Source organism: Moschus berezovskii, chromosome 9 (genome assembly GCF_049115385.1).
Source record: "Moschus berezovskii isolate FMDL1 chromosome 9, NW_MosBer_1.0, whole genome shotgun sequence".
Lineage (NCBI taxonomy): Eukaryota > Metazoa > Chordata > Mammalia > Artiodactyla > Moschidae > Moschus > Moschus berezovskii.
In genome coordinates this window covers 10,902,369-10,925,029 of record NC_142468.1, presented here as the reverse complement: position 1 = coordinate 10,925,029, position 22,661 = coordinate 10,902,369, and the positions used below count along the sequence as shown (strand labels likewise).

Sequence of the window (22,661 nt, the reverse complement as noted above, 5' to 3'; positions counted from 1 at the left end):
TAACTTCCAGATGAGGTTAGAGTGAGGGACACCTTGATGAAGAGGCTGGCATGATCAAAAGTTATTAAATTCAAAGAATCAGGACCAAAATTAGTCCATGTATGTTCACCGTTTTGCTTCAAAACATCTCATGCCTGCTCATAATTGGCCTTTTGGTCATGTTTAGAGAACTCCACAGACACTTCAGGAGGTTTCCAGAGTGAATCTTCCTTAATCAGCAGACTTCTGTGCTAAGAGGATCTGGGTGTAATCCGGTAGAGTCAGCTGCAGAATATCAAAAAAGTATAGATACATTTCGTACTGAATAAAAAAGGAAAAACTAACAATGGAACAATAATTTCTATCCCAATTTCTTCCCAGCTTTTGTGGTAAGAGAATAAATTGGGTTGGGGTAAAGGAGTGCATTTCCCAAACTATGTTCCTTGAACTCTCTTTCCATAATAAATTAATAAATTAATGAGGTTTACTTCTTAAAAGCTGTTCATGACCTTATAAAGTTAAACAAAGTATACAGCTGAACTTCTTAGGTCTTTTGATAGAAGAATCTGAATTACTAGTACCCAGTAGGAGGATCTGGAGTAGGAAATGGCAACCGGCTCCAGTATTCTTGCCTGGAAAATTCCATGGACAGAGAAGCCTGGCGGGCCCATGGGGGTCGCAGAGTTGGACACAACTTTACACACACACACATGCCCACACACGCACACAATAGGAGGATACAGTATGCAGAGCTTCCTAGGGAGGTCTTGGTTCCAGGAGCCTCTCTCTGGACTGGTATTTCACAGAATACTTTTGGGGGGAAGCTACTGAAGTCAGAGAATGGGAAGTTTGGATGGCATCAGTGAACATGAGTTTGAGCAAGCTCTGGGAGATAATGAAGGACAGCGAAGCCTGGTGTGCTGCAGCCCACGGGGTTGCAAAGAGTCAGACACGACTGAGAGACTGAACAACAAAAACACTCAAGAAAAATCTTTGATAGACTGCCTTGTTGGGAGGCAGGTAAATTTAACAAGGTTTATTCAAGAGGCAGGCTATGGAGGATAAAGAGCCAGTAAAGTTTCAGATCATCCTGGGGTCTTCTGAAGTTAAATCTATGAAGAGGCTATGAAGGGAGATTGTTTCTACCTTCCTACCAGCTTTCTTCTCAGACCATATCGTGGGTTCTGTGAGAGCCTTGTCTGATAGGAGAGAGTTTTTCTGTTGAAGACAGTGGATTTTAATTCACTGATTCCCTGAATTACAGTCTATTCTAGTCACTACTATCCCTTCAAACATAGGAAAGAATCAATGCATCATTTTCACATACTTTCTTGACATTTTTATGTAAGATTTGGGAGGATTTCACAAATGTGGGAAATATTTCTTAACTGAAAATAATTTTTTCCTTGATTTTTAGAAGTCTAGAGCTGAGATGAGCAAACTATTTCTGGCAAGGGCCAGATAAAAAAATAGGTTGGTCATTGTGGGTCAACTCTGCCTCTGTAGCGTGAAAGCAGCCACAGGCAATTCATAAACAAATGAGCATGGCCATGTGTCAATAAAACTTTATTTATAAAAGTCGGTGGCAAGTAGAATGTGACCACATAGTCATAGTTTGTGAACTCCTGATCTAGATGCAGCCATGAAATTAAAAGACGCTTACTCCTTGAAAGGAATGTTATGAGCAACCTAGACAGCATATTAAAAAGCACAGATGCTTTTGCCAACAAAGGTCCGTCTAGGCAAGGCTATGGTTTTTCCAGTAGTCATGTATGGATGTGAGAGTTGGACTATAAAGAAAGCTGAACGCTGAAGAATTGATGCTTTTGAATTGTGGTGCTGGAGAAGACTCTTGAGAGTCCCTTGGACTGCAAGGAGATCAAACAAGTCCATCCTAAGGGCGCTCAGTCCTGGGTGTTCACCGGAAGGACTGATGTTGAAGCTGAAACTCCAATACTCTGGCCACCTGATATGAAGAACTGACTCGCTGGAAAAGACCCTGTGTCTGGGAAAGATTGAAGGTGGGAAGAGAAGGGGACGACAGAGGATGAGATGGTTGGATGGCATCACTGCCTCAATGGACATGAGTTTGGGTAAGCTCCAGGAATTGGTGATGGACAGGGAAGCCTGGCGTGCTGCAGTCCATGGAGTCGCAAAGAGTCAGACACGACTGAGTGACCAAACTGATCTAGTATTCAGTGAGGATGACCATTGTGTCACAAAATATGTAGTCTGTTTCTCCCAATTCTTTGTAAAGATTAAATGGCTAGCATGGGATAAAGATAAGTATCTGGATAAAAATATTTTATGGTTTGAAAGTTCATATTCAATCATAAAATAAAACAGATTTTTTTTTTCCAATCAGTATTTGAAATCTAAACTTAATCTCTGTTCCTGTTATAAAAATAAATGTTCCATCTATTCATTCTACCCTAAGTTCTTGATTCCTGGTTGACAGAAACTAAATTTTTCTTAGCTTTATTCTCTTCAGTAAAAGGTATCCTAATAATGCAAGGTAAAAATCAAAATAGTAATCATGATAAAGAGGCCTCGAGCTGGAAGAAGATAAATAAGGGCTGAGCTGTAGATGGAGAAAACAGAGGTCAGGTTTCCATAGTAATAACAAAATAGTACTGACTTTGTGATTTTAACATGGAGCTGTTGCTGCTAGCCTCAATGCGAATTGTGCCTTAAAACTAACGTAAACACATCAATATTCTATAATTACCCTACCAGTGTTCAAAGACTGTATTGATGTAAAATATTTTAACTTCTAATTTAAACAACTGCTCATCCAAAACAGTGATTATTTCCCATCATCTGCCTCATGTCAATGTGCTGAAATTAGCAGATTTGACCTCACCGAGACCTATTTTTTTTAGTGTAACTGAAGAACATGATTGCAGCCAAGTTGGACACATTCCACATTGAGAACAAGCACTGATGCCTCAGCAGCAGTTGGGTAATTAGTTAAAAGTTCATGAAAATGATGGCTGGTGCACGAGAGTGCATGGTCCTGTGATTTCATATGGAACCAAGCACACTGTCATCACTCAGATGTGAAATTAATAATAATACCAGCATCCCTTGCTCAACAGAAGTTGAACTGCTCTCAGTTGCAAGTTAAGTCACACATCCATTCTTTGGAACCTCTTTTCCACACCATCAGGCAGAAGGATGTGTTGCTTATCTCAGAATGTTTCATTCTCTATAGTGCTTCTATCGTCAAATTCTAGCAACAAGCTACTAACTGACAGTAAACATTTGGGCAGGAAAAGAATACCATTTTGATGGGCTAAGGGTGTACTGAAACACCAGTCATTATGGACAGAGAAGTCATCACAATTCATGTACTAATTAGCATCACACATTATCATAAGCAAAGCCCCACAGCTTGGAGCATTGGGAAAAGATGATCTGAGTAAAGATTATAGGATTAGGCTGGCTATTATTTCTCATGAAGTAAGTATTTGAACAGCTTGCAGGATATGCTCCAAGGCTGGCTCTTACCTCTGCCTATTGAAACCTTGAGCATTTTCTCACCTGTTACTGTTTACAGACAGGTGTTAGAGAGCATCACCGACTCAATGGACGTGAATTTGAGTCAATTCCGGGAGATAGTGGAGGACAGAGGAGCCTGCATGCTGCAGCCCATGGGGTCTCCAAGAGTCAGACCCAACTTAGCGACTGAAGAACAATAGTCCTGATTTCTGCCACCGAAAGGACTCTTATGGAGCACTGAGGGCTGGGCAGGGGTCATCTTCAATTTTCCAAGTAACTGATGCTGTGAGAGGGAAACACGGTTCCCCACAGAAGTATTCCCGTGAGAGTCTCACATAAACAGGTACCCTACAGGGATTATGGAAATACAGGCTGAAATTCTACCTTGGAGCCGCGATGTAGCCTAAAACACCCCAGAGAACAAAGCTTAGCAGCACCCACAACGTGCCTTGGTTCAATGTCATACTTCTCCCTCTGACATGTCCTCACCTAACATAATGTAGAGGGTGCCTCGAGCTAGGAGGCGCCCAGCACCTGGACCTTCATATATTTATTTGGCTTGTTTTTACTATATGGCTGCTAGGTGCCCAGTGTGAGTCCAGTGGGGATTAATGTGAGCCACGTCTGTAGCACTGAGTTCATCAGTGGGCTAGTCCTCTGCAACTCACTCCTGACCATCTTCACTTCCCTGACCACACTGTTCTTCCATAACTGAGATACACAGCACTTAAATCAGGGCGGGGCTTCTTAACTCCCCTCCCCTTCCCTACACCGCCCCCCACTCCCATATGAAAAAATCTGATATATCTTTTCTGTTCCGTTCCCTTCCGTTGCTCAGTCGTGTCCAACTCTTTGCGACCCCATGGACTGTAGCCTACCAGGCTTCTCCATCCATGGGATTCTCCAGGCAAGAATACTGGAGTGGGTTACCATTTCCTTCTCCAGGGGATCTTCCCGACCCAGGGATCGAACCCAGGTCTCCCGCATTGGAGGCAGACACTTTAACCTCTGAGCCACCCTTTTCTAGGAGGAACTTAATTTCTTCCAAGAAGTTCTCCAAGAGGCACACATATTCCAAAGAGTGAAAAGGCATGGAATACACACATGGTGCAGTGTCTATCTTATTTTTAAAGAAGATACCAGTCCTGTTCAAATAAGCCCTTCCCAGTATTTAGAAATCCTTTCAAGAAGCCTTTCTTTTCACTTCAGACTCCAAGACTTTCTACTCCTTTTAGTCTTTTACATTCACCTTGTCTGTGGAAGAGAGAGTTTAGATGATCACACAGATATACCCTCCATCTGAAATAATCGTCATCCGGAGTGGGTTTCCCATGTAGCCCTACCAAGATTTGTGATTGATTTACCCAAGCTGGCTTACAGATTGTGGATTCTAGAGGAATCAGGATAAGTCAGGGTCAAAGATTCAATTTAAACTGACATTCCCCATGAACATTATATGATACATGAGGCTGATGGAAGTCCACTCTTCTTGAGTATTAAGGCTTCTGCAAACATATTTCCCCACCCCATCCACTTTGCTTCAGAAGGAAGGTAGAATCTGCCATCTGAACCCAAGGCTAACACTTCGTGGCATTATCATCATCTGTGATAAGAAGATAGCCTCCAAGCTGCCAATGGCAGAGTGGGGGTTTCATCTTGAAGCACCCTGTTATTTCTAAGGGAGGAAGTATACAAACAGTTCTTGGTTTTGGAGAAGGCAGCCTCCCCCCAAGACTCAGTTCATCTCCGTTCACGTTGGCTGCACCCTCTCTTCATCCGGCTGCTCCCCTCCTGGACTCTGGCTGGCTTTCCCAGTTTAAACTCCTCTGCAGCATTTCTGGTAAACTGTAGCACTTATCAACCAGCCTCCTGATCCTTGGGGGCGTATTGAATATCCGATGAAAACACTGCAGAATTGGACAAGCAATTATTTAGTTTTACAATAATTTCTACTGATTAGAGCAAGCCGATTTTCACTCGCGGCAGTTAGAGATGAGGAGGAAAAAACTGAGATGAACTCACCAACCCTTACTTGATTTTCAGCAGTCTGGGAACAGAATGTGATCTGCAAATTGCGTGGTCCAAAGAGTACAAAAGGGGATGCGAGTCAGTGTGGCACTTGTGCTGAGTTAGTTGTCTTTTTACAAAATCATGCTGTTCAAGATCTTCTCTGCAGTTCTTGTTTCTCCAAGGTGGCTTTTGTCTGCTCTAGCTATCACTGACCGTGAACTGGAGACACGTTGAACTGAAGGAGAGTCAACTGTTCAAACGAAGTCTTTGAGTGAGACTTACATGACAACCATTCATCCAGAAGGCACAGTCTGACTTCTGTGACCTCTTACTTGAGTCTTTGTACATATATGAGGTTAACTGACCCCCTCCCTCCATTTTTAGACTTAACAGTACCCTGGAAGCTTGCTATCCAGCCATTGCCTGAAGAGGCCACATCTGGACCACACCCTGTGGCATTTGTAAACAAGCTGCTTGGCACTGCCATCTGAGGAGTCAGTTGTTGCCAACACACCATATGATGATTGATTCTCTATTACTTTTTCCTTACAGTGAAAGTTTAGCATGGCCTACCTCATTATTTTGAAGGAAAAGCGCATTGCTTTTTTGATTCAATCCTTTACACCTTCATTCTGGACATAGTTACAGAGGCACTGAACTTGGCACTGGTGATATAGCAGTGAGTAAGACAGAGAGCTTACATTCTGACTGGGGAGACAAACAATGAGAGAGCACACAAAGCAGCAAGATAATCACAGACCGCAGTAAAGCCCTGAAGGGAATAAAGAGTGCAGTGAGGGAAACAGGTGGCGGCTGCTTTAGGTCAACTTCGTTCCGAACCTCGATCTGAGAAAAGATGGAAAAGATCACAAAACGTATTGAGAAGCAGAGACATGACTTGGCCAACAAAGGTCCGTCTAGTCAAGGCTATGGTTTTTCCCGTGGTCATGTATGGATGTGAGAGCTGGACTATATAGAAAGCTGAGCACTGAAGAACTGATGCTTTTGAACTGTGGTGCTGGAGAAGACTCTTGAGAGTCCCTTGGACTGCAAGGAGATCCAACCAGTCCGTCCTAAAGGAGATCAGTCCTGGGTGTTCATTGGAAGGACTGATGCCGAAGCTGAAGCTCCAATACTCTGGCCACCTGATGCGAAGAGCTGACTCATTGGACCCTGCTGCTGGGAAAGATTGAAGGCAGGAGGAGAAGGGGACAGCAGAGGATGAGATGGTGGGATGGCATCACCGACTCAGTGGACACAAGTTTGAGGAACTCTGGGAGAAGGTGAAGGACAGGGAGGCCTGTGGTGCTGCAGTCCACGGGGTTGCAGAGTCGGACACGACCGAGTGATTGAACGACAACACTGTATGGAGCTGCAGTGTTGTCATTTGGTTAACGCCTCATGCCCCATCCAGGAGACGGAGACTTTGGTGGTGGTGGTAACACTCTTCGTCCAGCTGCCCCAGTGGAGACCCTTCTGTGGCTCTGAGGCTGCCCCTTCTTCTTCCAGGTTCCATCCTGGACAAAGGGCTGGAGGAGCAGACGATGGGCCAGGAGGGGCCGGGCCAGGAGGGGCCGGGGCCGGAGCGCATGGAAGCCCTGCTGCTGCTTCCGCCTTCTGACCGGCGACGGCGGCTGCCTCCCCCAGCGCAGCCACAAACACAGCCACCCTCCCTGCCCTCCGTCTCCCTCCGAGATTCAGAGAAAGGGAGGAACAGCCAGTTCACTGAGGGGAAGTTCCTCTGTGCGGGCTCTGGAGAAAGCATCCTTCTGACCCACAGTGTTCATGGCATACTGTTCCTTTTTTTTAAATTGAAGTATAGTTGATTGGTAGTGTTGGGTGGGTTTCAGGTGTGCAGCACTGTGATTCAGTTAGAGATATATATAGATATAGTTTCTCGGATTCTTTCCCATTATAGGTTATTACAACTAACTGTACCAAGTATAGTTCCCTGTATCACACAGGAGGTCCTTGCAGTTTATCTAGTATCACACTGTTCTTTTTTTTAACTGTTTTTTATGTTGGAGTATAGTCGATTAACAATGTTGTGATAGGTTCAGGTGGACAGCAAAGGGACTCAGCCATACATATACATGTACCTATTCTCCCCCAAACTCCCCTCCCATCCAGGCTTCCAAATAACATTGAGCAAAGTTCCCTGTGGTATGCAGGAGGTCCTTGCTGGTTATCCTTTTATATATACCAGTGTCATACTATTCTTATTAACCATCATCCTCGAGAATTTTGCATCATGAAGAGCAAGCACCATAAGCAGAGAAATGGAAGCATTGTCTATATCTAAACAGATCTCCAAAGAGTGTCCACTGTATTCATGCTGTACCAACAGGTGACTACTCACTGACTCTAAACTGACTTGTCTATATGGTGAATTATTCTAAACATGTGTAAATTGAGATCATTTATAATAAAGAGATTATATATACACACACATATATAAAATATAAAAGGAAATAAAGATATATATAGAAAGAAGATACATATATCTACAAAGATATATTTATCTAAAAAGAAATTTAACAAATATATTTATATATATAATACTTGGTTTCTTTTCAGATAACTTTGTTTTCTAAAACAGCTAGGAGAAAAAAGCATTTCAAAATACTTGAAAGCTTTTATCCATTTAGAGGTAATTTTGTTTTTCAGAATCCCTTTATGACTTAAATTGCTTCAAAAATATTTTCCACTCAAATGCCATTGTGTTTTCAAAATGGAAAGATCAAAGTGTTCATCAAACCCCTTCCATGGAAGCTATAGTCTATAATCTTATCAGTATAACCTGCCCCCGCTCAGAATTGTCAGAGAAAATGCAGACCAGCCAATTAAATGTGAATTTTAGATGAACAATGAAAACTTTCAGTATAAGAATGTTTCAAAAATTACGTGGGAACTATTTATACTGAGCAACTGACACACACACATACACAGAATTTACACTAAAACATTATCCAGTGTTTGTCTTAGTATCCTGCATTTTTACTTGCACAATCTGGCAGCCTTTCCCCAAATAAAAGATCCGAATCTCTGCCAGTCCCCATCACCACTCACCACCTTCACTGCATACCTGATATAAGCCCAGGCAGCAAAAGTAAATGGAAATCTTGATCAGTATTTAGAAACAAAAATTAATTTAGTTGGTATTGAAGAGGATTAAAAAACACAGTCACCATTGGCCGGGTAAATAGGGAACTGGGCAACTTATATAAAATCTTTAAAATATATAGACTAGATCATAAGCGCGTTCACTTTCAAAGAATGCATCTAAACCTTGCACAATTGAAACCTAGAATATTTTGAGTGCTTAAGACAGAAGAAGGTAAGATATTTTCTAACTCCCTGTGTGTGTGTGTGTGTGTGTGTGTGTGCTCAGTCGCTCTTTGTGACCCCATGGTCTAAATTCCTAGAAAACAGTTAATAGCTAAGAAGACCACACTCACATTTTATTTTGGTATTTATGTGAATTTGCTTAACCTCGCCTAATCCATTCTCTGTGTGTATGCCTCTCTTTCTAGTTACCTGAACAAGAATAAATACCTGACAGTTATTGACCAAGATGCATTTGCAGGAGTTTATAGTGGACCAACCTTGCTGTGAGTAAGACATATGGAAGAACATTTGCCTTTTGGTACAGGGGAGGGAGGGGGCCATTAAGAAGATTAGCTGATGATGTTTATGGGGAGAGAATGTTGTTGTCTTGGATAAAGGTTTCTGCTAGTGCTTTTCTGCCCAGCCGTGTAGGCTACTGTTCAGAACAAAGTCCTTGTTGTTTGAGACTCAGAGGGTTCCACATTCCACTGTGCCATCCTGATGCCTGATGCCACCTTGGTGTGGACATTCATGAAGGCCCTCTTATGGAAAAAAAAGACATTTTTGAGCAGCTGATGTTTGCAGGCATAAGGTCTACAAATAGGCAGAAGACACTTAGTCTTTGCCAAGAAATGACTGTGCATTGCACAGCACATGGCAGTAAGAAAGAAGAATATAAATAGCTTGATTCATATCTGGAAAACTTACTAGAGAAGATGAGATGTGAACATTTTTGTAAAGCAGCATAGAAAAATCATATGTGTGCGTTTGCTCTAATTCATACTGATACGTCTGTATCTAATCATGATCAAGTCCTGTTGATTCTGTCTCCCGAAAGCCTCTTTATCAGGGCCACCTTCTTCATCCTCTTGGTTTTGCCTTAGTTTAGAATTTCATTCTCGAGTACTCGTTCCATCCTTGCCAAAGTGGAACACAGCCACTCAAGAGAAGCACAAGACAATCCATCAGAGGCAAGAAGTTTCCATCTATAAATAAGAGGTTCCATCAAGGAGGGAATGGGTGCAGCCCAAGGCAACAGGGGGTGGTCCACAGTCTTGAAGACTTATACCCTCACTCTTTCATTTTTAACAATTTCACTTCACTTTAAGATTGAATGCACCCCAGTTAAAAGGGTTTATGGCCTTATTTTCTTAACACACAGCCTCCATATAACAGGGCAGAGTAACCCTGAAAATCTCTTGTACCATACTGGAGTTCACTGATAACTCATGGCAAAGTACTTAAAAGTATTATGCATTTTTCTTCTTACAAAAAGACAAGTGAAAAAAAATTGTACTGACCTTTACTGTGATTCTTTTTAACCTTGAGAATATTTTTTAAAGATATCTTTAACTGCTCCTTTGAGATAAAAGGTGATATTTCACCAATGAATGAGGAAACTTGTTGCTTTTCTAAAGAAATGTGTGCTTTGGAAAGAGTCTTTAGAAACAGGTATTTGGAAACATTTACATGTTATGTAATTTTCCTGATGAAAATAGTGAATATCACTTATAAAAATCTTTTTAAAAATCAGAAATCAAATATTAACATGTTTTAAAACCTTTTGAATTGAGTTGCAATGGGTAAAATCCACATGTATAATATATGAAAATGAAACATCTTTAGATTTAGTTTGCAGAAACTACTTACTGACATCTGAGAATATGAATTTCAATTAAAAACATATTTGATTACTGAATAGGATTGAGAGATGAGAATCTTAATTTAGTAAGTACAGCCAAGCCTGCCCTATTCCATTTGGAACCATCTGTCTTTGTGAGGTAACTTCCAACTGACAATAATATAAACCAAAACCAAAATAAACTGACCCAGAAGCAGACCCTGAATAGCTATATCAGAAAGGGTTAAACAACAATTTTCAAAATCAGTAAAATATATTTAATGACATTTTTGGTGAAATATTTTTAAAAAGTATTACTCGTCTTTATCCTATCCTTTTAAATGTATGGTTGGGCTTCACTGCAACGAGATCCAACCAGTCCATTCTAAAGGAGATCAGTCCTGGGTGTTTATTGGAAGGACTGATGCTAAAGCTGAAACTCCAATACTTTGGCCACCTCATGCGAAGAGTTGACTCACTGGAAAAGACTCTGATGCTGGGAGGGATTGGGGGCAAAAGGAGAAAGGGTTGACAGAGAATGAGATGGCTGGATGGCATCACTGACTCGATGGACATGAGTTTGAGTGAACTCTGGGAGTTGGTGATGGACAGGGAGGCCTGGTGTGCTGTGATTCATGGGGTTGCAAAGAGTCGGACACGACTGAGCGACTGAACTGAACTGAACTGGGCTTCACGGGTGGCTCAGATGCTAAAAAATCTGCCTGCAGTATAAGAGACCAGGGTTTGATCCCTGGGTCGGGAAGATCCCCTGGAGAAGGAAACGGCAACCCACTCCAGTATTCTCGTCTGGAATACTCCCCCATGGACCTGGTGGCCTACGGTCCATGGGGTTGCAAGAATCAGACATGACTTAGTGACTAAACCACCACAATAAATACTTGAATCACGCTTCCATAAATGCTACAGCATTTAAATAGCAGTCACACTTTAAAGATCATTGAGTATGTTGCCTGTATGCTGCCTGCTGCTAAGTCACTTCAGTCGTGTCCGACCCTGTGTGACCCTATAGACGGAAGCCCACCAGGCTCCCCCGTCCCTGGGACTCTCCAGGCAAGAACACTGGAGTGGGTTGCCATTTCCTTCTCCAATGCATGAAAGTGAAAAGGGAAAGTGAAGTCACTCAGTCGTGTCCGACCCTTAGCGACCCCACGGACTGCAGCCTACCAGGCTCCTCCATCCATGGGATTTTCTAGGCAAGAGTACTGGAGTGGCTTGCCATTGCCTTCTCCGGTTGCCTGTATGGGAGAGTCTCTATTTCTGCTTCTTTGAAAGTGGTAAATTGTTGTTGTTGTTCAGTTGCTAAGTCAAGTCCGACTCTTGATGACTTCATGGACTGTAGCATGCCAGGCTCCCCTGTCCTTTACTATGTCTGGGAGTCTGCTCAGATTCATGCCGTCTAATCATCTCATCCTCTGCCACCCCTCTTCTCCTCCTGCCTTCAGTATTTCCCAGCATCAAGATCTTTTCCAGTGAGGCAGTTCTTTGCATCAGGTGGTATTGGAGTTTCAGCTTCAGCATCAATCCTTCCAATGAATACTCAGGACTGATTTCCTTTAGGATTGATTGGTTTGATCTCCTTACAGCCCAAAGGACTCTCAAGAGTCATTTCCAACAGCACAGTTCAAAAGCATCAATTCTTCAGTGCTCAGCTTTCCTTATGGTCCAACTCTCACATCCATACATGACCACGGGAAAAACCATAGCATTGACTAGACAGACCTTTATTGGCAAAGTAATGTCTCTGCTTTTTATTATGCTTCTAGGTCGGTCATAGCTTTTCTTCCAAGGAGCAAGCGTCTTTTAATTTCATGGCTGCAGTCACCATCTGCAGTGATTTTGGAGCAAAAGAAAATAAAGTCAGTCACTATTTCCATTGTTTCCCCATCTATTTGCCATGAAGTGATGGGACTGGATGCCATGATATTCGTTTTTTCAATGTTGAGTTTTAAGCCAACTTTTTCACTCTCCTCTTTCCCTTTCATCAAGAGGTTCTTTAGTTCTTCACTTTCTGTCACAAGGGTTGTGTCATCTGAATATCTGAGTTTATTGATATTTTCTCCTGGCAATCTTGATTCCAGCTTGTGCTTCATCCAGCCCGGCTTTTCACATGATATACTCTGCATATAAGTTACATAAGCATGCAAGGTTGTAAAACATAACTAGATTAGGAGCCAGATCTGGAGCTGATTCCTGGCTCCATCACTACTGGTGAAATCCAAGTCTCAGTTTTCTCATATGTCAAAACAGGTTAGCTAAAAGTAGTGAAACTTAAGAAAGTAAATCTAAATCACTTCATATATTTACCTTCTCTTCTTCCTGACTCTTGACAACATCACTATTCTTCTCTTTCCTAAACTCTCTGATAACTCCCTCCCAATTTCTCTCACTAGAGCTTGCTGCCCCAGTACTTCAATGAGGATTAGCCCTGGAAATTTCTTCTTCATATTTTCTCCTTTGTTTAAATCATTTGCTCTCAAATATTATAAGAATATGAATAATTTCTAAATTTCAGGTTTCAGGCCATAACTCATTTAGTCGGCTCACCTGTCTGGAATTTCCCCTCTTCTCCCTCTCATTCCTACCCATTCCAATCAGTTGGATGAAACTTTTCCTAAGCAACCTCTGAAAATGTACAGTAAACATTTACTGAGAACTTTCTAAGCCGAGGAATTCTTCATTACCAAATTTCAACCCAGGAGGTCACCACTTTGAAGTAATGTCAGGAAAAGCCTCTTTAAGAAAGTGACAATTGGCAGAAAGAGAAAAACAAATATCATATGCTAACACATATATATGGAATCTAGAAGGATGGTGCTGATGAACCTGTTTGCAGAGCAGTGATGGAGACACAGACATCTGAACAGACCTATGGACGTGGCCAGTTGGGGGAGGAAGAAGCGTGTGGGATGTATGGAGAGAGTAGCGTGGAAACATACATGGCCATATGTACAGTAGACAGCCAGTGGGAATTTGCTGTATGACTCAGGGACTTGAACCGGGGTTCGGTAACAACCTAGAGGGTGGGATGGGCGGGGAGGTGGGAGAGATGTTCAAGAGGGAGGGGACATGGGTGACCCTATGGCTGATTCATGTTGATGTTTGGGAGAAATCATCACAATATTGTAAAGCAATTATCCTTCAATTAAAAATTATTTAATTTTTTAAAATGACAATTGGGAAAAGATCAGAAGGGCATAATGGAGTGAGTCATGTGACTATATGAGGGAAAATCATTCTAGACAAGTGCAAAGACCCCCAGGTGAAAACACACCTGGCTTGTTTGAAAAGTAGCAAGAAGGCTGTTATAGCTTCAGCAGAGTGAACTAATAGGCATATACCTTTCAACCCAATACAGCAGAACACACATTCTTTTCAAATGCACATGGGATGCTCTCCAGAATAGATCACAGCCTAAGCCAAAAAAGAAGTCTCAATACATTTAAGATTGAAATCATATCAAGCATCTTTTCTATCCACAATGGTTTGAAACTAGAAATCAACTACAAGAAAAAACTGGAAAAAACACAAACACGTGGATGCTAAACAATATGCTACTAAGCAAGCAATGGGCCATTGAAGAAATCAAAGAGGAAATCAAGATACCTCAAGACAAACGAAAACTGAAACACAGTGTTCCAAAATCTACGGGACCCATCAAAAGCATTTTTTAAGAGGGAAGTTTATAGTGATATAGGCCTACCTTAGGAAATAAGAAAAATCTCAAATAAACAACCTAACCTGACTAGAAAAAGAGGAGTAAACAAAACCCAAAATTAGTAGAAGGAAGGAAATCATAAAGATCAGAGCAGAAATAAATGAAATAGAGCCATTAAAAAGAATACATTTGAATCAGTTCTAATGAGGTGGATGAAACTGGAGCCTATTATACAGAGTGAAGTAAGTCAGAAAGAAAAACACCAATACAGTATACTAACGCATATATATGGAATTTAGAAAGATGAAAATGATAACCCTGTATACGAGACAGCAAAAGAGACACAGATGTGTAGAACAGTCTTTGGGACTCTGTGGGAGAGGGTGAGGGTGGGATGATTTGGGAGAATGGCATTGAAACATGTATGTTGTCATATGTGAAACGAATCACCAGTTCAGGGTCGATGCATGTTACAGGATGCTTGGGGCTGGCATGCGGGGATGACCCAGAGGGAGGATAAAGGGAGGAGGGAGGTGGGAGGGGGGTACAGGAGGGGGAACTCGTTTACACCCGGGGCGGATTCATGTCAATGTATGGCAAAACCAACCAATATAATATTGTAAAATAATTTGCCTCCAATAAAAAATAAATAAATTTAAAAAAAAGAGACTTAAAAAATAGAAAAGAAAAGCTTCTGCACAGCAAAGGAAACTCTAAGCAAGGTGAAAAGACAGCCTTCAGAATGGGAGAAAATAATAGCAAATGAAGCAACTGATAAAGGATTAATCTCCAAATTATACAAGCAGCTCTTGCAGCTTAATTCCAGAAAACTAAGTGACCCAATCAAAAAATGGGCCAAAGAACTAAACAGACATTTCTCCAAAGAAGACATAAAGATGGCTAACAAACACATGAAAAAATGCTCAACATCCCTCATAATCAGAGAAATGCAAATCAAAACCACAATGAGACACCATTTCACACCAGTCAGAATGGCTGCTATCCAAAAGTCTACATGCAATAAATGCTGGAGAGGGTGTGGAGAGAAGGGAACCCTCTTACACTGTTGGTGGGAATGCAGACTGGTACAGCCACTATGGAGAACAGTGTGGAGATTCCTCAGAAAACTGGAAATAGAACTGCCATATGATCCAGCGATCGCACTCCTGGGCATACACACCGAGGAAACCAGAATTGAAAGAGACACATGTACTCCAATGTTCATTGCAGCACTGTTTATAATAGCCAGGACATGGAAGCAACCTAGATGTCCATCTGCAGATGAATGGAGAAGAAAGCTTTGGTACATATACACAATGGAATATTTCTCAGCCATCAAAAAGAATGCATTTGAATCAGTTTTAATGAGGTGGATGAAATTGGAGCCTATTATACAGAGTGAAGTAAGCCAGAAAGAAGAACATCAATACCGTATATTAACGCATATATATGGAATTTAGAAAAATGGTAACCTGAACCCTGTATAAGAGACTGCAAAAGAGACATAGGCATTTAGAACAGTCTTTGGGACTCTGTGGGAGAGGGTGAAGGTGGAATGATTGGGGAGAATGGAATTGTAGCATGTATATTATCATAAGTGACCAGTCCAGGTTCGACGCATAATTTTTCCTCTGTTCATTTCTTTGCATTTGTGCTTTTTTAATAAAAATACTTTTAACTGTAAAGAAAATTATATAAAAAAAATAATAAAAAAATAAAAAAACTAAGCTAATTAACTTAATAGTACACCCAATCAACTATTTTCCTTTCTTGAGTTTTGTTGTATGACTTCACCCAGCACAAGAATAAAGTGAAAACTGGACCAATAAAATCTAAATCAGCAGTACAGACCTAGAAAAAAAAAAATAGAAAAGATCAACAAAACTAAGAGCTGGTTCTTGAAAAGATAAACAAAATTGATAGACTTTTAGCCAGGCTTACCAAAACAATGCTGTGATAAAGAGAATATACTAGAAGCTTATAGAGCGAAAAATCCTGTTACCTCTGAAGGCTGAAGAATCAGAATGCCATCCAATCTTAGCAATTACATTGAAAGTTAGAAAACTACAGAGTATAGCCTTCAAAATTTGAGAAAAAGTAGTAATTTCCAAACTATCTGTCGAAGGTGAAAGTGAAATAAAGACATTTTCAGACGTGCAAAGTCTCAACAACTTGGTTTCCCAATCCCCTCTTCTGGGAGCACAGACCAACAAAGAGAAAAACGAGGAATCTAGTGGTCCACACGGGGAAGAGGCAAATGGAATTCCAGGATGACCAAAAGGGAAGTCTTAGGAATTCTGAGACCAGGTTGTCTACATCAGCGGTGGAGGAGCACTCCAAGAGAAAGGCCTACAAATAAAAAGGGACTAACAGATTACCTGACAGGTCGACTTCATGAAAAACTGGGCTGAGAGACATTTTAAAAAACTTTAGAGCATGTGACAACACTCAGCAAGAGGGCCTTCAAACCAAGATATACAAAATTTTAAAAAAGCAGGAACAGACATCTTGTGAAGAGACAAAAAACGTTACACAAGAAATGAAATCACAGTGTGCAGATTTGTAATAGCCATAATACTAAGTATAGACAAGTAATGGCCATAATACTAAATATATACTTGTAATGGCCATAACCAAATATGTCCTAAAAGTATTTCAGGAAAGCAGAGGCAACTGTCAGGAGAGTGTATGTGTGGGTGAAACAAGAGAGCTAAAGGGAGTCAGTGGGTGAATTAAAACCCAATAAATCAAGAAATATTTTCAATTATGGAAAGAATACTGAAAATTGAAAGTGGTTGCTTCTGGGACATCAGTAAGCAGAAGGCAGGCAAGAGCTGCCCAAAGGTCTGCTGTGTGTGGTAAGTTTCCAATGTAATTTGCTTTATAAAAATAGGTCCATGCATTATTTTAATGCATACTTAGGTTAAATTTTAAAAGAATGCAACAAAGGTGTCAGAAGAGAGGCCAATGGAGACGGCAGCATTTGACAGGCCCACAGGAGGAGCCTAAGAGATGAATGAGAGCTCAGCCTCACTCCTCAGATTCCAAGCATCTGTCTTAAAAGGCGTCTCTTAACTAACCATGCACGGTCTTGTAACATAATTTAATTCTTGTCTTAAATTTTTTTCAAAATCTTCATTAGTTTCCCCCGTAACTAGACTTGAAGATCCTAGAGGAAACTGACTGCGTCTCATAATTTTTGTAAGCCCCCCCACTTCAAAAAAGACAGCAAATACTCAACAAGTATTTGATAAATTATAACTGAATATCAAATAGGCATGTTTTGGCTGTGATTTGGTATAAAAGCCCAAGCTGAAAAATCTTAAACTCTATCTAAAGAGAAGAGAATTAGAAATGTGTATACCTCATAAAGGTATTTGTGAATGAATACAATCATCTCTGTTGACAAAAATGATCAAATGTCTCCAGTTAGTTTACCATCTTTTTCAAGGTCACTGCTTTAAAAAGAAACTAACTTAAAACAGGTGCAGCATCTAAAGTGAGATCTTATCTCCAATCTTCACCAATTTTTTAAAAGCCTTTTAAATTTAGTTTCATAACATTTTTTACTCATTGATTTTTTTACTCGATATATGATCTATTTTCCATTTTTATACTTTAAGAGAAGCTCTTGGTATTTAAAGTCCCAAAGGAAAGAATACACTGAAATGTAATGCCTTCCATAATAAATAACCAGAGTCCTCCGAGGTCTAAATTATGTAACTCACTCTAATAAGCATTTAACTTACTGTTGATAATGACTGTATTATAACTGTCCCACTTACTATTATAAGTAACTCCTAAGAAGACAGAATCTCTGTGATCATATCCTTGAGCTTGTATTACGGGTATCAACAAAAACAAACTTTAAAAATAAACTATTCTTGCTATTAGCAGATCAGATTAATTATTTGAAAATCTAAGAGTCATAGCAGTGCCATCTGAGTTTAGAGAAAAATAAACCTTTCATGTATTTCTTTTGACTCTAATGCTCTTCACAAGGTCATAGTATTAGATGGCTGAAAAATTGTGGCGGGGTTCTTTCTAGCATGCCCAAAGTCCACAGGCAGGTAGAATACATGACTTTTTAGGTTGATCCTGGGCAAATTATTTTTTTATTGAGGTATAATTCACAGACACTATAACATGCACATTTTTAAACAGTACAGTTTGATGAGTCTCGGCAAAACTATATTACCGTATCTCAGTCAAGACTTAGAACATTCTCATCTCCCAGAAAGTTCTCTCCTGCTCCATCTTCCATAGATAATTACACATTTTTTATTTTTCTGGTGTAGAAACTAGGAGTGAGACTGTCAGGTCACAGGATAGGTGTATATTTAACTTTTACAAGAAATACTGTCAAACTGTTCTCCAAATGATTGTCCCATTTTCTAGTCCCACCAGTGAAGTACGAGCTTCTTCCTTGCCCATTTACAGTCTTATCAATCTTTTATATTCTAGCCATGCTCGTGGGTGTAAAGTAATATCTCATGGTGGTTTTATTTGTGTTTCCCTGATGATGTTGAGCATCTTTTCATGTGCTTGTTAGCCATTTGTTTATTTTCTTTTGTTAAGGGCCTGTTCAATATTTTTTAAAAATGAGTGGGTTGCCATTCAATCTATTATTGAGTTGTGGTTGTGGAGAAGAGTTTTGACCAGAATGAAATTACTTTTAGTCCAGACTACCAGTCCCCTGTCATTCCTAGTTTATTCTCTCTTTCTGTTTCTCTTTTTAAGGAGAGACGGCTAATCTAACACGAGGTGTTCATTTACTCACTTATTCTGCAGGCATTTTAATGAGCACCTACTGAGCTCCAGGGACATTATAAGAGAAAGACACAGTGTCTGCCCTGAACGAGGTCACAATCAAATTCAGGGGAAATGTGAATAAGTAACTGTGAGTTTAATGTAAAAAGGATCCTAAGAAGTATCTGGAGAATCGAGACCCCATTTCTGGCTAAGATGACCAGCAAAGGCCTTTTTAAAGGCAGTGGTGTTAGAGATGGGCTTCAGATGAAAGCTAAAATGACAACAGACGGGGACAGAAATAATAAGATGAAGAACAAAGGCAAGTCTAAGGAAAACACTGGATATATTTGAAGAGCAACGACAACCAAATAACACAATTTGGGCCAAAGGACAGTGTCTGAAAAGTGTGCTGTGTTGAAATCATGTTGTGGGAATGTGGCCTCACTCAGCAGGTAAGGGTGAGCCACTGAAGGGTTACCATGGAAACATCAGTCACAGTTTTCATAATCCAGTACAGTTCTGTGGTCCTCTTCAAGTCACCCCGTGCCTTGTTTCCTTGGCCGCAACCATATTAGCCCTGGGGAGCTGGGTCCCAGCAATACTGGGACCTCTCCTCTCTACCTCCTGGCTATTTGGCAGGCACTAGCCTCCCTTCAGTTCAGTTCAGTGGCTCAGTTGTGTCCGACTCTTTGCGACCCCATGAATCACAGCACGCCAGGCCTCCCTGTCCATTACCAACTCCCGGAGTTCACTCAAACTCATGTCCATCGAGTCGGTGATGCCATCCAGCCATCTCATTCTCTGTCATCCCCTTCACCCCCCTCCCCCAATCCCTCCCAGCATCAGAGTCTTTTCTAGTGAGTCAACTCATTGCATGAGGTGGCCAAAGTATTGGAGTTTCAGCTTTAGCATCAGTCCTTCCAATGAACACCCAGGATTGATCTCCTTTAGAATGGACTGGTTGGATCTCCTTGCAGTCCAAGGGACTCTCAAGAGTCTTCTCCAGCACCACAGTTCAAAAGCATCAATTCTTCGGCAATCAGCTTTCTTCACAGTCCAATTCTCACATCCATGCATGACCATGGGAAAAACCATAGCCTTGACTAGGCGGACCTTGGTTGGCAAAGTAATGTCTCTGCTTTTTAATATGCTATCTACATTGGTCATAACTTTCCTTCCAAGGGGTAAGCGTCTTTTAATTTCATGGCTGCAATCAGCATCTGCATTGATTTTGGAGCCCAGAAAAATAAAGTCTGACCCTGTTTCCACTGTTTCCCCATCTATTTCCCATGAAGTGATGGGACCAGATGCCATGATCTTCGTTTTCTGAATGTTGAGCTTCAAGCCAACCTTTTCACTCTCCTCTTTCACTTTCATCAAGAGGCTTTTGAGTTCCTCTTCACTTTCTGCCATAAGGGTGGTGTCATCTGCATATCTGAGGTTATTGATATTTCTCCTGGCAATCTTGATTCCAGCGTGTGCTTCTTCCAGCCCAGCGTTCCTCATGATGTACTCTGCATAGAAGTTAAATAAGCAGAGTGACAATATACAACCTTGAAGTACTCCTTTTCCTATTGGGAACCAGTCTGTTGTTCCATGTCCAGTTCTAACTGTTGCTTCCTGACCTGCATACAGGTTTCTCAAGAGGCAGGTCAGGTGGTCTGGTATTCCCATCTGTTGAAGAATTTTCCACAGTTTATTGTGATCCACACGTGGATCAGCCTCGTGTTCCTTGTCTTCCTTTCTGGAGCAGCTCTCTCGGAGAGGAAGGGAACCTCCTAGGTGTGGAAGACCAGAGGTTTGTCTGCTAGGCTGCTCTGCTCTGGGCTGGGAAATGAGTTTCAAAGACAAACAGATTTCTTGCCATTCCTGGCTTGGGCACCCAGCCAGACTCATGGCAAGGGAATCAGGTTGTTGGGGAAGCAATCGAAGCCATCCTAAGTCTCCAGGGGCCTCGTCTCCAGGGGCCCCGTCTCCAGGGGCCCAGCAAAGGAGAGGGCCTGCAGTCAATCTGTGCAGTCTATGAGAGCTGCGGGGAAGGTCACAGGAGAATCTGAAGGGAAAGAGTAGACAGTTACCTTTCTAGAATTGTGTGCGTGCTGGCTTCTTGGTAAAAACAAAAGGATGGTCTCCTTCAGCCCTAGGAATCTTTGGACCAAAGGAGTTATGTCAGCCACTCAGGATACTTTGTTGTTGTTGTTCAATTGCTAAGTCATGTCCAATTCTTTGCGACTCCATGGACTGAAGCACACCAGGCTCCTCCATCATCTCCTGGAGTTTGCTCAAACTCATGTCCATTGAGTCGGTGATGCCATCCAACCATCTCATCCTCTGCTGTCCCTTCTCCTCCTGCCTTCAACCTTTCCCAGCATCATGGTGTCAGCTCTTCACATCAGATGCCGATGTACTGGAGCTTCAGCATTAGTCCTTCCAATGAATATTCAGGGTTGATTTCCTTTAGGATTAAGTCCCCTTCATGGGTCACAGCCTTGTCATGGTGAAGGGGCTTGCATAACTCAATGAAGCTATGAGCCATGCTGTACAGGGCCACCCAAGACACACCAGTCATAGCGGAGAGGTCTGACAAAATGTGGTTCTCTGGAGGAGGCAGCCCACTCTAGGATTCTTGCCTTGAGAACCCCATTGAACAGGATCCTTGATTCCCTTCAAATCTGTATTTATTGATTAGTAGAATCTCTTACTATCATAGCCATTGATATGAGAAGAGGGGATTAAGACTTTAGTCACAGAAATCTCTAATAATAAGGTTACTTTTTACAACTATTGAGAAGTTTTCAGAGCACTTCCCTACTAGGGAGATGACTCTGGTAGAAGGATGAAGGAATTATTGCAAAGATCCTCAAAGTGATACATATCTTTGGGTTTCTTCAATTGACTAAAAGCCCAGCTACTATTATCCTCAAAAGACGTTCACTTTATCAAGTAGAGGTTTGACAGAAAACAACAAAATTCTGTAAAGCAATTATCCTTCAATAAAAAAGTATAAATTAAAAAAAATGTTTACTTTAAATAAAGTTCTTCAAAGCAATGGAAACCACTATTGAATGCAGTGTCCTCAAATGATCATTCATTTTACATTAGGGGATTCAGTCTTGTATCTATGCCAAGCCAAAAAGTAAACTAGGATGATTGCATCGCTAAGAAAGAATAATTCACAAATCCATTAACTGTTTCTTGTAACTCAGTTTTGCTCAATTGTTTAAGGGCTTTTCACTTTGATCAAAACTGGTAGAACATAAAAGAATTTTTGCTGAGTCTGAATTCTAGGTAAATAACACTTGAAGTTATAGGGGGAAAATGAGAAAAATATTTCTAAACCATAAAAATTCTGAACAGTTTTATTAACTAATCAGTGCTCTTTAGCCAAGAGCCTTCAACAGTGATGAATCTTCAGAATGAAAAGTAGAAGAATATTTTTTTGCAACTTTACATTTAAATAAATCTACTTTTCAGTGAGTGCCTACTAGTCTCAGTGCTGAATATCTTAAAATAAATTTAAATTATTTTCTTTATATTAGCAGTCCCAAAGGATTCTGACCTCTCCAAACCACTCCTTTCATAATTTCTGGTGATTTTACCCATATCAAGTCTCAATTGTATGATGAAAGAAAAGAAATGAGATTGCATAGGGCCACACAGATGAAGTAAAAATGATGTGTACTCTGTTTTGTAGCAAATTTTACTCATGATCTTATAATTAACTAAAAAATGCTGACAACAGGTCAACTGATAGGAGGGGTGAATCAACCTGGGATTATTATATAATCATTATTA

At 40.9% G+C, this 22,661-nt stretch overlaps 1 protein-coding gene across 2 annotated transcripts in view; it reads left to right on the top strand.

Annotated features, from left to right (window-relative positions):
* Nucleotides 1–22,661, top strand: part of TSHR (thyroid stimulating hormone receptor) — a 165,892-nt gene that overhangs the window by 123,224 nt on the left and 20,007 nt on the right. Inside the window, exons 8-9 of one of the 2 annotated variants that reach the window (XM_088840261.1) lie at nt 9,024–9,101; nt 9,250–9,319. In XM_088840261.1, coding sequence (XP_088696387.1) covers nt 9,024–9,101; nt 9,250–9,319 — 148 coding nt within the window. Of the gene's footprint in view, nt 1–9,023; nt 9,102–9,249; nt 9,320–22,661 lie in introns of those variants that run through there. The other variant, XM_055436181.2, reaches the window with a different exon arrangement.